General features: G+C 46.2%; 2 protein-coding genes and 6 non-coding genes across 8 annotated transcripts; 1 reads left to right on the top strand and 7 right to left on the bottom strand.

Annotated features, from left to right (window-relative positions):
• Nucleotides 1-551: 551 nt before the first annotated feature.
• LOC112891176 (probable beta-1,3-galactosyltransferase 2) lies at nt 552-4,908 on the bottom strand. Its single transcript, XM_025958108.1, has 11 exons — nt 4,328-4,908; nt 3,639-3,735; nt 3,415-3,476; nt 3,097-3,308; nt 2,939-3,002; nt 2,346-2,418; nt 2,097-2,217; nt 1,685-1,772; nt 1,474-1,599; nt 1,262-1,371; nt 552-1,095 (listed from the first exon to the last, which is right to left on the bottom strand). The coding sequence occupies exons 1-11, from the start codon at nt 4,426-4,428 to the stop codon at nt 947-949; spliced, it is 1,203 nt and encodes a 400-aa protein (XP_025813893.1). The 5' UTR covers nt 4,429-4,908; the 3' UTR covers nt 552-946.
• A 2,114-nt stretch (nt 4,909-7,022) lies between these two features.
• On the top strand, nt 7,023-8,843 carry LOC112891174 (transcription factor MYB97-like). Its single transcript, XM_025958107.1, has 3 exons — nt 7,023-7,587; nt 7,703-8,426; nt 8,611-8,843. The coding sequence occupies exons 1-3, from the start codon at nt 7,288-7,290 to the stop codon at nt 8,841-8,843; spliced, it is 1,257 nt and encodes a 418-aa protein (XP_025813892.1). The 5' UTR covers nt 7,023-7,287.
• A 3,517-nt stretch (nt 8,844-12,360) lies between these two features.
• On the bottom strand, nt 12,361-12,466 carry LOC112891238. The gene has a single exon (XR_003228466.1). It is a non-coding gene; the product is annotated as a small nucleolar RNA snoR97 (small nucleolar RNA).
• A 124-nt stretch (nt 12,467-12,590) lies between these two features.
• On the bottom strand, nt 12,591-12,708 carry LOC112891301. The gene has a single exon (XR_003228521.1). It is a non-coding gene; the product is annotated as a small nucleolar RNA Z278 (small nucleolar RNA).
• Nucleotides 12,709-12,769: 61 nt separating this feature from the next.
• On the bottom strand, nt 12,770-12,864 carry LOC112891300. Its single transcript, XR_003228520.1, has one exon. It is a non-coding gene; the product is annotated as a small nucleolar RNA Z223 (small nucleolar RNA).
• Nucleotides 12,865-12,938: 74 nt separating this feature from the next.
• Nucleotides 12,939-13,024, bottom strand: LOC112891247. Its single transcript, XR_003228473.1, has one exon. It is a non-coding gene; the product is annotated as a small nucleolar RNA U36a (small nucleolar RNA).
• A 56-nt stretch (nt 13,025-13,080) lies between these two features.
• Nucleotides 13,081-13,226, bottom strand: LOC112891251. The gene has a single exon (XR_003228477.1). It is a non-coding gene; the product is annotated as a small nucleolar RNA snoR134 (small nucleolar RNA).
• A 77-nt stretch (nt 13,227-13,303) lies between these two features.
• Nucleotides 13,304-13,428, bottom strand: LOC112891243. Its single transcript, XR_003228470.1, has one exon. It is a non-coding gene; the product is annotated as a small nucleolar RNA snoR111 (small nucleolar RNA).
• Between the last annotated feature and the right edge of the window lie 838 nt (nt 13,429-14,266).

The raw sequence follows: 14,266 nt of genomic DNA on the forward strand, positions 1-14,266 counted from the left end.
GCTCGAGGCCGATCCGATCTTGCGGAAATGCTACTCGAATCGAAGTTGGTTAGGCCCAGTTCGAGTTCGAGGACACGCCTGCTTGACACGTACGGTAAGACTCTGCATTCCTCTTTAAGATACTGATGAAATGATTCATGGCAATTTAAAAATGGGGCGTTCAGATCAAAAGAGTGCCCATTTGTTTCAGGATTTGGCGCAGCACTCCCGCGCATTTCCAAAATTGAGGAAGAGAGTAAAGGCCAGGGAACCATGGAACTGAAGAACATGGAACCATTGTCCTGCAATACGTAGGGCCAGTTTGGCAGAGCTCTTGCTGGATTCAGCAGAGAATCAGCTCTGAGAGCTCTGCCAAACAGTTTTTCAGAGAGAAGTGATTCTCTGCTGATTCTGTGAAGTGATTCTCTGAAATAAACTAAGAGACTGGGAGCTGAAAAAAGTAGCTTCTCCTGATTCTGTGAAGTGATTCTTCATCCTGATTTTAAGATTCTGTGAAGTGATTCTTCATCCTGATTTTAAGAGTTTATAGTAGAGAATCAAAGAGAATCACCTTCAGTCACAGAATTACTTCTCTTAGAGAATCAGCTTCCACAGAGAATCAGGATCAGTTGGAGCTCTACCAAACTGGCCCGTATAGTACTTCTTTTATCAGGTCTACAAAAATGGCCACCCAAATAGGAGTATGTCAAAAGAATCAACCAGCTCTACACCCCTCAGAATCCTAGATTGGCACCAGGCACCAGCAGACGCTGAGTAAAATCCCGGTCTGCTCCGGTGGCGTTGCCCAATCGTAAACCGGATCTACCTAGTTACAGGCCTACAAATGAATCAGAGGCATTTTCTGCACAATGTACAACACTCCTGGTCTCAGTACACAACAGAGCACCTCCAGTCTTGCCGATGATCCCCTTTAGATCTCAATTCAGTCGGAGATTACTTGCTTTGATTAGAAAGAGGCAGTTAACAGTGCCTTTTCACCTTCTGAACACTTCTTATGAACCCCCCAGATGTTCTGCACGGAGTTGCAGATACCGCTGCACTTCCAATCGAACGAGGCCGCGCAGGTGTTCCCCGCCTGAGCTTTCCATTCGCAGTCTGTGATAACAAGCAAGCAATTCATGATGAAAATTTGGCATGAGAATGGATATTATTACTTTTCCTAGCAACTTCAGCTGTAGTTTTTGAGCAAGTAACGTAAATTCTCTAGTAAATCCAACTGTCAATCTGAACTCATTCTGATAACAGAGTCACAGAAACTCACCAGGTGGAGTGCCGCAGCATAGTCTGCGGTCGTCAATATGCTCAACATCTAACCCTATCAACCAAGACCCCAAAGAAACATCTTCGTTGATGTACTTGTGCAAAACATGCCTGCCATTATTGAATTAGCAGAGACAAGGTTAGTACTAACAGTCATGAAATAGGATTAAGTGATGCTATCTTCAAGAAAACTAGTTTAGGTAAGTATCTCACTTGTTTATTGATATGTAGGTTGCCAAATCTTTTGAAATGGCATATAGTTGACCGGTGGCATGTCGAAAATATTTGTTACCCACTTCCCCGAATTTCCAGTGCTCAGGTTCATAGTATCTGACATCCCTGGACAGCAGCAATCACATATAACAGTTAGTAAAAGCATGTAGAAAAAGTAACAAATTAAAGAGGCTATTTTTCTTTTACTTACTTCTCGGATAGGACAGGGCCAGACTTCATGCATCCGATATATACCCTGGGCTTCAAAATATGTTTGGATAAGATATTTCCAAGCGTTGCTGCACACATAAAATTTTCATGTTACGAACAGAGTGTTGCTGAACATACAAAGATAATTGGTAGGAGCATGCGAGCTCGATATGCTAACAGTCTTAACACTTGACAAACTTTTCTTTGTTCCCTTGGAATTAACAGATTAGGCAACATCAAACTTAAAGTTCAGATCAGCATACAAATACTTTTAGGTATCCTATCATAGGAAGTATTTTCAGGTAGCAAAAAGGACAGCAATAATGGCCTCGATGAACCTTGGAACCAACTGATAGTAACCACACTGCCCCAACCTTAAGAATGATAAAAAGAATTGGACCAAAATTTAATACCTATATTAACATGCACGTCATCGTCAACCTTCACATAGAAGTTAGCATCCCATAAAGCAACAGCTGTTGCAAAGTATGTCCTTGTTTTGCCCGATAGTTCAAGGTATCCTTCAACATGATCCTATAATTCAAGGGCAAATGGGTAAAATTAGCTCAAAAAACATATAGGAAGTAATAATGGCTTCAAAACTACATGTGGATCTAGAAGGGAATGATGCATTAAGTGAACCAGATAAAGTGATATCTTACAAGCCTCATGAAGTCTCCATGTTTCTTATCCTCTGCCTCAATTGCTCTATCGACAATTCCACCAGAAATAGCACTGAAAGAAAAGCGTAGATAAGCATCACTTGCATGTGCTGACAATAGCATAAAATCGAAAACAATTTTTTGAGTGAAATAAAGAAAAACAAAATTGAACAGAGTTTTAGGCTGGTCGCAAAAGGTAAGAGGATGTTTCCCCAAGTCAGAGATTAATTTGGCATTGATCATGTTCCTTATAGTATGTCATATTTTGCTGATTTGGCATATGTGGTAGAAGCTTTTTGAGTTTATATGCTATCAAAGCTAAGTCACTTGAAAGATAGTAAAAAAATATCTTGTGATTCAAATAAAGAGGTTTTTGGAAGATACAATGAGTAATAAATTGGATTTCTTCATACTGTAGTGGTAATGTGTTATATCTGCAGTGCATGATAGGGACCACCACTATCAATTGTGATGATGTGTGCGACAAAATTTTGTATGCCAAAGCGAAAGCATCATGCATGCAATCAACAATCTATGCAAGTTAATGGAGAAAATTCAATGGAATCTATACTGAAAAGAGAGATGTTGCACACCTGTGACCAATAACAAAACGAATTATGATCCCCTTCTCTTCCTCCAGCTTTTTCCTCATTTCTCCTGGTTTTAAGTATTAATTCACTGTCAATATTTTATACCATCAAATGCACCAAGAATGAATGGGGCACTCAGGGGAAATCATGGTGAAAAAAACCTTGAGGCATCCAGGTGTTGCGGATAGAGTCCCTTCTCTTGCGGCTGCTAAAAGCAGTATTGATACCTATCACCATAAGGTACTTGCGCCTACCGGTAGACTCAGAAGCCTTGTACTCTTCTGACACTGGAGATCCATTGAGAAAAGAATCTTGTAGAGATCTTGCGGCCGAGAGTTCTGTCTCCAGGTTTGCTATCGTCTTATCTAAAGTCCTACAAGAAGCCAGTTCACATACCAATTAGAAACAACTTCCTGGAAGCTTCCCTGAATCACATGAAACAGAAACAAGATACGTATGAATGTATGATCATCACATACTGCGCATCCTGGTGAGTATGTGAGGTACGTAGCATGTTACTGTAATCGTGTTTTCCTTGAACCTGGCAACATAAGTGCATAAATTTGCATCAGGATCAATCGGCCACATGACATCAGGGTTTCGAATGTTGATAGCAGGTAGCTCATTCGATAGTTAAGAGGAATCAAATTACATTTTAATGTTGAAATACTTTCAAGAAATAACTGAGTCAAGAGTAAATTACTTGTCGTATGCTACAGTCTCCAGCTATAAGCTCAGACTCGTTCCCTCTTCTTTCATTTGGTATAGCTACCTCACTTGCTTCAGGCAATGTCCACATCCTGGAGAAAACAGTCACAATCAAGTAGCGCAAACATTTGGCGAAACCAGTATCAAAAAAAAAAAAGTAGCTCAGAAGAATTCACATGCTGCAACCAGAGTGAAATCAAGCCGATTAGCGATTAATATGATCGGATTGAGGCAAAACGTGCCTGAGTTACAACGATACAATTGCACCGAACAATTCGATTGCCTAACCCCACCTCTGGTGTACGCGTCAGCACTGAAAACAATTCAATGCCAAAATACAAATGTGCAGGGTCGCTGACGCACAGGGCTCAGGCTCAATAGGTCAACGAACGAGCCAACACAATAACGCTGGCAAAGTCTGAATGAATTCTTGAAGGCTTGAAGCCATGAGCCCGCGCAATCCACGAATTAGCAACGCTCTCATGGAATTCAGGCAAATGAAGTGCTGCTACTCAAGAGTTGAGGTAAAGTGGTAAACATCAGTGTGGTCTCCAACCAACCAACCTACCAACTTTCCCTCCCCCGAATTGCAGAGGTAGTGACCACAAATCCACAGATCTTCCCCACATGATGCATCCTAAGAACACTCGGGAGCCGGTCGAATCTCATGGAGCAACGGATTACCTGTTGGTGAAGAGCAGGCCGAGGCAGAAGCTCCCGACGCAGAGCAGCAGCACCCACCTCCTGGCCACGCCATCCGCGCCGCCTCCCCTCCTCCAGCTCATGGCCGCCGCCGCCGCCGCCGCACTGCCACAACCACCAGCAGCAGCGACGACCGCCACCGCCTTCTCCTCGTCCCCTTCCTCCGCTCAGCTCCCGCAGCAGGACGCCCAGGAAGGAGGAGGAGGCCGGGCGAGGAAGCCATCCGTGTCCTGGATTCTTTAATCCGGGAGCGCGCCACAGTCCACCCTCCCCCCATGAGGCCCATGTGCGCGGGCGGGAGGCGGCCACCGACACTGCAGGGCACAGTACAGCCCGGCTCCCCTGCCGCGAGTAAATTAATGGAAGGCTCGCCTCGCGTGCTGGGGAAGTGCCGTGGTGGCGCTGGAGCTCTCTCTCTGGTGGGCGTATCGGTGGAGGGCGCGTCTCGGATTCAGATTAGCAGCAGGTGCGCAGTACAGAATGCCAGTTCCACACTTTCACGAGCCCGGGCGGGCGGGCGGGCGGGTCTCGCTTCCCCGTACGCCGCCGCTGCGCCCGTGCCGGCGCCGCCTTCCATTAATTTACTCGCGGCAGGGGAGCCGCCGTGGCGTGAGAGAAGGCCAAGCTAAAAGAACAACTTGTCATCATCACACCTCTCATCAATCTTAACTCATTCATAGCTATGATACTGCTTCTCTCAATTTTACATGTTCATCTTATAGCGAACATGCTATTCGTAGGCAGCTCGATTTAATTGTTGTAGCTTTGTAGAAATCAAATAGATGTACATTATTAGTTTTTCTAAAATCTCAGCTTCACAAAATATTGTCAGGTCCACTTAAACTAAAACCTAAAATAGGGGGGCATGTGACCTCGCTCGTCCCTATGTGGGTCTGCATCTATGCATACATTTTTGATATCCATGCACAGCATAATCCACTTTCATCGTCTCCGTCTTGGGAGATGTTTGGTTCGGGCATTTTGCTCCATCATCGATTCACACTTTACATCGCCATCGAGTTACGGTACCGGTGTTCAGTTCAGGGTGTGTTCGTTTCCTGGGGTCTAAAGTTTAGAGGCGTCACATCAAAAAGAATCTTATTATTTATAAGTATTAAATAAAGTCTAATTATAAAACTAATTGCAGAACCCCAGTGCTAATTCGCGAGACGAATCTAATGAGGTATATTAGTCTATGATTAGCGGATGATTACTGTAGCATCACTGTTGCAACTTATGGATTAATTAGGCTTATTAAATTTGTCTCGCGAATTAGCACCCAGCTGTGCAAAAAATTTTATAAACAGATTTTATTTAATATTTTTAAATAGCAAGATTCTCTTTGATGTGATGGGTCTAAAATTTAGAGTGCTGGAAACGAACGGGCCCTCAGTTCGGTATGGACGTAATCAGGATACTGCTAGCTCCTCGGAACAACGATCCGCCTGCCTGCGTGTGTTATCTAGCCACGTCCCGCTTTTTGCTCACGTGACTGTTCATGAGGTCCAACAAATGCTGCTATATATGCCTTAAACTGGAACAGATAAGTCTGCTTCCCAGTTACAGCGCATTAACATTATCGCTCCTAAAGTTGAACAAAACACCACCTTAAACTATAACTAACAACTGTAGGGTAGCCCTAGCTAATTCAAGGATTAAGAACCAGTTGAATGCCATCACGGAGCCAAAAAAAAATACGAGCACGAGGAGGCGTTTGATTCCGGAAGACTAAACTTTAATCATATCACTTCAAAGATAATCTTACCATTTATGAGCATTAAATAAAATTTAATTATAAAATTAATTGGAGAATCCCCTAAATTAATTCGCTAGACGAATCTAATTAGGTATATCTAACCATATTTAGCGGATGGTTACTGTAGTATCACTGTTGCAAATCATAGATTAATTAGGCTCATTAATTCGTCTCGCGAATTAGCACCTAAAAAGTTTTTAAAAAATTATTTAATACCTTAAGTAATAAGATTCTTTTTGAAGTGATATGGTCAAATTTTAACCCTCCGCAGCCAAACGGGGCATGAGTCGTTACGGTTGATAAGCTCATCAAAGTTTATATACGGATCGTGTCCATCATTTCGGCACCGTGAAAAGACTCTCGGCCATGCACCGCGTCATTGTATACACATGGAGGTGGCAAATCTAGAAGGTGCAGGTGCCTAAAGAGAGTGACCGAGTGCGTTAGCTACTCAGCCGGACACGGCTCCGGCGAGAAACGCACCTCCGGCGATCTCGACGATGATGCCAATGTCAAGCAGGCGCGCAAGCGTGCAACCCAACCGCCTAAACTTAGAAAACGAGAAGTCGATCTCCTCTTCCACCTCCGCACGAAATGCCATGCACGCGGCGCGTCGGTAACCGCAGGGCGCAGGAATAGGCGGCGCGCAAGTAGGGCGGCGCGCGCGGCGGCGAGCATTTGGCGGGGGCGATCCGGGAGCTGCACCGCCCACCTCACCACCACCTCTATCTGCGCCCCCCGCGCCCCGCCGCCATTACCACGGCTTCCTCCTCCTCCTCCTCCCCCCTTCGTCTTCCTCCCTAGCTCCGCGCCAGGGGCGGAAGGCCGTCGGCGACCACCCCCGCCCCGCCCCGTTCCAGCTAGCAGCCCGCCGGTGCGCGTGGCTGGTTGCATGGCTGCTGCTCGCGTTGCTCCCAGGGTCCCCGCGCGATTGGGAGCCTGAACTAGTTAGTCGGCCTAGGTGCAGAACAGTTTTCGCGCGTACGGGAGGAGAGGAGAGCTCGATCCCCCGTCCCATTCGGCGGAGAAGAAGCTGATCGCCGCCTTCTCGCTCTCTCTGCCCTGCTCCCGGGGCCGAGAGGGGAGGAGAGGAGGCCACGTCACGCCTTGAAGCAGGGCGCGAGCGAGGGAGCCGGGCGGAGGGAGAGAGAGGCCGGGGCGATCGATTAAGCTGGCGGACGGAACGATGGCGAGGAGCGGCGGCGGGGTGGAGGGAGGCGGCAGCTGCGGCGGGTTGAAGAAGGGGCCGTGGACGCAGGCGGAGGACAAGCTGCTGGTCGACCACGTGCGCCGGCACGGGGAGGGCAACTGGAACGCCGTGCGCCGGGAGACGGGGCTGCAGCGCTGCGGCAAGAGCTGCCGGCTCCGGTGGGCCAACCACCTCCGCCCCAACCTCCGCAAGGGACCCTTCTCCCCCGAGGAGGAGCGCCAGATCCTCCGCCTTCACGGCCTCATCGGCAACAAGTGGGCGCGCATCTCCTCGCACGTAAGTCGCCGCCACAAATGTTCTTGAACATTGTTATTTTTATTTGCTTCCCTGTGCTTGATCGATCGAGCCACGGAAATTAACTTCATGATCTTTTGTTTTTGGCTCCTCGCAGCTGCCCGGGAGGACGGACAACGAGATCAAGAACTACTGGAACACGCGCCTCAAGCGCCGGCAGCGCGCGGGCCTCCCGCTCTACCCGCCGGACGTCGAGCGGGAGATCGCGCTGCTGCGCGCGCAGAACGTGAACCCGTTCGCCGACTCCGACGGCAATGCCAACGCCAGCGGCAGCCTCCCGCCGCCGCTCCTCTACGACGCGAGCAACCCGTTCGCGCTGCCGCCGACCGTGCCGTCGCCCTCGGGCTCGGCCTCGCCGCTGATCAACCAGAACTACCCGCTCCTGAACCAGATGCAGGGGATGCAGCAGGTGTTCCACCACCTCGCCAGCCAGCAGTCGCCGCAGCCGGTGTTCCACCCGCACCACCAGGACAGCAGCGGCGCCGCCGCGCTCGGCCACGGCGGCTTCGTCTCCGCGGGCCTGCCGCCGCTGCCCACGAGACCGCAGGCGGCGGAGCTCCCTTCGAACCAATTCGACAGCTCGAGCAGCGGCAGCGGCGGCGGGCTGCTGGAGTCGCTGCTGCTCGGCGACGACCACCTGCCGCGGCACAACCACCCGAGCATGGTCAAGGTCAGCTCCATGCCCGCGCTCTCGTACTCGTACCGCGAGCCCGTCTCCAGCAGGCTGCCCGTCCACGGCGCCGGGAGCGACAGCGACGACACCTCGCACTGCCTGCCGGGAGAGGACATGCACCACGGCGCGACATGGAACTTCACCTTCGGTCAGTTTTCTTGCTCAGCTTCCTCTTCTTCTTTCATCCAAACAAAACGATCGCGCACACCATCAGGATCGACGAAGAAACTGACGCCAATCGTCTGGTACCAAATGTAGATTAGGGCGAAGCGCAAACGCGACCATCATCATCTCACATGTTGTTGCATCTGGGAAACCCCGATGCGTTTCAGAGGACGTGAAGCCGATGAAGAGGAGGACGCCGAGCGAGGCGGGGATCTCCGACATGTTCGGCGTCGTCGCCCCGGGGGCGGTCCCCGGGGAGTGGTTCGGCACCTGCGGCGGGTCGACGGCGCCGTCGCCGGGGCCGTCGTCAGCCGTCACCGACGACGAGTTCGGCCTGGAGATGCAGCAGTTCATGTCACTGCTACCACTGTCGATTGACGAGCACAGCTGGAACGCGTAATCTGGATCAAATGAAAACCGGAAAATGTAGAGCGTGTATTTGCTTCTGCGAGAACAGTGTACGCATTGTTTTTGTAATGAGCCTATTACTGGATCCGTCCCTGTTCCTCGAAGTTTCAAACGTTTCGGTATCTCCAGATCGTTCGGCAATGCGCTACAAGATCACATCCTATGAAACTAACCTTTGCACCCAGTGAATTTTGCTCAAAATTTGCTAGAATCTTCTCTCTAATACAACTAGCTGACCAGAAGGCTGAAAATTTGCTAAAAAGAATAAGTGAATTTTGGCCATCGTATTCATGAAAGGGTAAATCATAACCATTGATCCCTCGATCTACCAATACAGTCACTCGCTTAGTATGCGCATAGGTAGGGCTGCGCCTAGCCATGGCATCTCATGCCTCGTGCTGCAACATATCCTCTCGACACGTTGTTCTTATTGTGCCATGCCGCATCGTATCGTTTCAACACGCTATTCTTATTGTGTCGTGTGGTGTCATGTTGTTTAGGTACAATTCAATTTTTTTTTTGTATCGTACCATGATTTGGGCAGTGAAAAAAAAAAAGCAGCGCCCGTGGGCGGCCTAAAATGGCAGGGTTCAGGTTCCAACTCTACATATTTGGATACTGTGGAATAGACATACCATTCGATATGATCAAAACATAGCACATGACTTGTCTTATTTTTGCACAAAGCACTTTCATACTGCGGCAGGTGACTTTCTTATTAGTTTTTTCAAAAAGCACTTCCATAACTAGGGAATTTTTTACGATTATATATGTAGCAAATTATTGTAGTTTTAGAGATCACCTCATTTTGTTCTAAGCACCCAAAATCTCTAGTCGACACAATGTGTAATTCCAAAATTCTTACCTCGAACATTGGTACCTCTAGTCGACGCGTCGTTGTACGAGCCACATAGAGTACTTTTTCATCTGATAACCTATCATCATGGGCGCCAAGCAAGTTCATCAAGTTCCAACACGGACCGCTTCTTCAAGTCCAGTTTCTACTTGTACCTTTTTATTCCTTTGCTTTTTTCATTTGTTGTTGTGAACAATACTTTTTTTATCAGTTTTCTACAGCAAAAGAATGCATTATTTAAATTTAGTTTTCAATAGTTGTGGACAAAAAGCAAAGGAACAAATGGTCTTATGGACTATACCTGAACGATCATAAATAACACAGTTCGGCTCGCATCCCATAAGGTGTTGTTTTGAACAATACTTTTTTATCTTTTTTAAGCAAAAAATGCACTATTTAAATTTAGTTTTCAATAGTTGTGGACAAAAAGCTGAGCAGCAAATGGTCTTGTAGACTATGGTCCTGTTTGGCACAGCTTGTGAACCAGCTTCTGACCAATTTTAAGCTGCGGGCTGGCCAAACGCTAGATTTCTTGACCGCTTCCCCCGCCAGCTTACGCACCTCCTTCACAAACGCGCGTACGGTGAGCAGCGGGAGCGGACCAGCTTCTGCAGCTTATCGGCCTCCGCCCCCGGCGCCGGCCTCCAGCCCCCCACGCCGCCCCCCGCCCCCCGCGCCGGCCTAATTTATTTGTGTAATGACACTCTATTATGTTATCTAATTTATAATTAAGTTAACATTATTTTATTTAAGAGTAATTTATGATTAATTGTTAATAATTTATGAACAAGTTTCAGCTGTGCCAAATAGAGCCTGTGACCAGCTGCTTCTCTGGCCAGCTAGCTACCAACTATCTTCTGAACAAGTTTCAGCTGTGCCAAACAGGATCTGTACCTAAACGGTCCTAAATAACGTAGTTCGGCTCTCATCCCATAGGGTGCTGAAGCCAAATATAATTCAGATACGCACAACCATGAAAGTGAAGATGCAATTCTATCCTAACTTGGCAGGAGGAAGGGGCACGTGCCCCGTGCCCCGTGCCCCGTGCCCCGACAGTGGGAGATACGTACTACTATTTCATTGTTCCATATTTGTTCCTCATCTTGTGTGAGATTCTTTATAAAATAGTGCTAAAAACTATTAACTATTGATGCCTCCGTTGAAATAAAATCTAGTAGCTACATGGAAGGAGAAGAGAATTCCTGGCCATCTAGTCGTATTGTTCTGCAGGGGAAGGAATAGTGGGTACTGCTGGGGAAGAAATAGTGGGTACATGGCTTACATTCAGTGTCATAATAAAAAATATGTCTTGGATAGATAAACACTTACTTTTGATCTATGAAAAGTTGAGTTGGTACATCACAACGTTGTCTTAGCAATTTGGAAAAAGAAATAAGCAGTTTATATCTATTGTATCGATGATAATGCAGAACTCCTACGGAGTCTACGTTTGTCAAAATATGAATGCTTCACAATAGAACGTGACATCACTGTATTTTTATGGTCCCATCACATATTGATCAGTATTGAAGCATACCATGAACATTTTTTTTGCCCTTTATAAAATAGTACATGTCACAATAAATTTTTTTATGAGACCTGGCTCGTGCGAGTCACTCCTCAGCTTTGACTTCTTATCTGCTTGGTTTGAGATATGTACAACTATTTCTCTGGTCCATGTATTTTGTTTACAACATCACACACAAACTCTAACCCCTCTTCGGGTTTGGATCCACCCAACTAAACTTTAGCTAGCTAAAATTTGAAAAGCAAATTTCCCAGCTAAACTTTAGCTAGGATGTTTGAATTCTGTGGATAATAGATCCAGCTAAAATTTAGCTAAGGAGACAGCTAAACTTTAGCTAGTCTTTTAGCTAGATGGTTTGGATCCTAGCAGCTTCATTTAACCAGCTAAAATTTAGTTGGTGGATCTAAACAAGCTACAAGCCCTTAATCACAGCTCACAATCACACATCCCACAAAAACTGGCCTTCCTTTGGTAGACAGTTTGGAACGAACTTTAGCCCCCTCTTTGCTGAACATAAACTTCAACAAATCCCTCCTTCCTCGGTCCTCATTATAGAAATTTTGACATCTCCTACTTTGACCCCTCCTTTCTCATCTTAACTTTGACACCATTGTAATCTCAAGCAAAATTGTACAGTCATATACTTATTTATAGATGTAGAAATATCATTAATTTTTAAACCTGTACACATGATTTTCTAGAAAATTTACAACATTTAAATTTTGTAAACAATTTTCACCTGACGTGAACAACGTTCAAACGGTCTCTTGCCATTAACCAAAAAGTGTGGACTAAATCTAACTTTCTACTATCTCCCATTATTTTTTTATCTTAAAATGTTAAATTATACAAATTTATTGTACAAAAAGTTATGCCTAATGTATATTACTAACAAAAATCCGCTTTAAAATATTGCAATTTTATGATAATCGAATTTACAAGGATAACTGCAGGCCAAGCATAATTTTAAAAAGGGCACCTAAAGGTTGAATCATTAAGAGTTCAGATCATGTTAAGTCCGATTATCATTTCTCGTCGTGTTATCCTGTCATGTGGATGTTAATTTGAAGTTCAAATATACGGTATTTAGAAAGATTGGTGATAATGGACGAAGCAACATGCTGCGAATCTCGTGCTGTTATTTAACTCCCATCTCACGGTATAGACAGAGACGAAGCTGATGACAACACACGCTCTCCGAGTTTTTCAGCCTCCGCGCAACTCAGAAAACACTTGCGCTAGGATAGTTAAACTCGGCACAATTTTAACAAAAGCAGTATCGTTTGGTCATCACCTGGATCAATCTAACAAATCATCTAACAAGCAATAAATCTGACAATGCAAACACATCAAATGCCTCAGATTTGCCCAGTGTTGTCATGCGAGTGCAGCGGCTCCAAGTAGGTTCTTCCTGACAGGCAGGAACTTAGAGCCGATTGCAGCCTCCAAACATCGGGCGATGTCATCAGGGGCCAACGAGAAGCATTTTGATCCGAGGAAAAAAATCAGATGGTTCTAATGGTAAAAAGTGCGAGAAAGGCTCAGATTATGAATCAGCTCTATCTGTCATGAATTCTCAGAAGCAGAACTGGCGTTTTAAGCTGAATGGTTGTATCGTCACTGCCAAACAGAACGCACAATAAGGAAGAAGATACCGATAAACAATCAAAGAATGAAAGAAAGTTAGTGCGTTGATTAAGGAATGGCTCATATTAAGAAATTCAACCATTATTTTTCCCTTTGCTTCACGGGTTAGATCAGAAGCGCGGGTAATGTCAAATCACTGCCAACAACCAAACGCAACAGCAAAAAGTTAGAGATGTTATGAATATCTGTATCCATAATATCTGTATCCATTACTTTGACACAGACCACTCACAAGATTTGTCATGGCCTGCAACACTGAATGGCATGCTGGATCTTGCACAGGCATTGGGGCTTCCTTCTTCAAGGTGTAGTAATCCGACAAGCCCGGGGTTAGCACCGTGCAGAGACCAATATTAATCAGATCCTCAAATCGCAAGCGAGATCAAACGGAAAAATCAGAAAAAGTGAGAGGGGGACGAAACTGTAGTCAAGCAACAATCATATTGCCTACTGGAGCCATGGCAACTGAAACGATTTCTTGACGCGTGGATCTATCCCCTCCTTGAGAAGGCGGCGGCGCACGGAAGGTGTTCGTGCCCCCGTCACGATGAACAAGAGAGGAAAACAGAGAAAAAAATTGCAGATCGAAACGATGCAAAACAGCCTCGACAAAGAGATAAAAGGGCAAACTGCGTCGCCGACGACGAGCGAGAGCTACAGCGACGAGGTAGTGGCGGCGGCGGCGGCGGATGCTTGGAACCCTAGTTGACGAGGACAAGGCAGGGGCTTCGTGTAGATTTATAGTTCTCCGTGGCGGTGGCGGTGGCGGCGGGGCGAAGGAGAAACCTCGCGAGCGTCGAAACGGAGGAAACCTAGAAGCCGTGGGCCTTGGGCCCTCTACAAACTGATGCAAATTTATTATCCACAAACTGGGCTTGAGCAGGTAGAGATGAGGAGGAGGAGGACGACACTGTTGTTGGGTGGAGGGAATGCGTGAAGGATTTGGGCTTGACCTTGCTGGCAATTGAACGGCATGGTGGGCCGTTTGAGCCACCAACCAGTGGGATATATGGGCCTAAGTTCTAGCACAGTGTTACAAAGGCTCCACAGCGTGTTCAATACTTCCCCCAAATTATTCTTTTTAAGAAACACAGTACAAAATACAGAGATGCCCACAGATACGCACGCATACTCATCCCCTATGAATACACGTATGCATCCCTACTTCTATGAGCACCTTCAAGAAACTGAGCCAGCAGATCTTAGAGATTGATGAAGTCACCACAAACGTCTCACTATCGGAAAAATGCCGGTTAAATTATATAATTTAAATTATATAATAAATTCAAAAAATACGAGCATACATATACATGTCGAGTCGAGTCAGGAACTCGAATTCGGGTACGAACAGATTCCACTACCCTCAATTTATCTCTTAAATTAT

Source organism: Panicum hallii, chromosome 4 (assembly GCF_002211085.1).
Source record: "Panicum hallii strain FIL2 chromosome 4, PHallii_v3.1, whole genome shotgun sequence".
In the NCBI taxonomy this organism is placed as follows: Eukaryota; Viridiplantae; Streptophyta; class Magnoliopsida; order Poales; family Poaceae; genus Panicum; species Panicum hallii.

Excerpts from the sequence above, each read along its gene's own strand:
- LOC112891174 (XM_025958107.1), top strand. The coding sequence starts at position 7,288 with ATGGCGAGGAGCGGCGGCGGGGTGGAGGGAGGCGGCAGCTGCGGCGGG. Across the intron at positions 7,588-7,702 it reads GGGCGCGCATCTCCTCGCAC|CTGCCCGGGAGGACGGACAA; the intron begins GTAAGTCGCCGC and ends GGCTCCTCGCAG. Across the intron at positions 8,427-8,610 it reads GACATGGAACTTCACCTTCG|AGGACGTGAAGCCGATGAAG; the intron begins GTCAGTTTTCTT and ends GATGCGTTTCAG.
- LOC112891176 (XM_025958108.1), bottom strand. The coding sequence starts at position 4,428 with ATGAGCTGGAGGAGGGGAGGCGGCGCGGATGGCGTGGCCAGGAGGTGG. Across the intron at positions 3,003-3,096 it reads CAACACCTGGATGCCTCAAG|GAGAAATGAGGAAAAAGCTG; the intron begins GTTTTTTTCACC and ends ACTTAAAACCAG. Across the intron at positions 1,096-1,261 it reads ATGCTGCGGCACTCCACCTG|ACTGCGAATGGAAAGCTCAG; the intron begins GTGAGTTTCTGT and ends TTGTTATCACAG.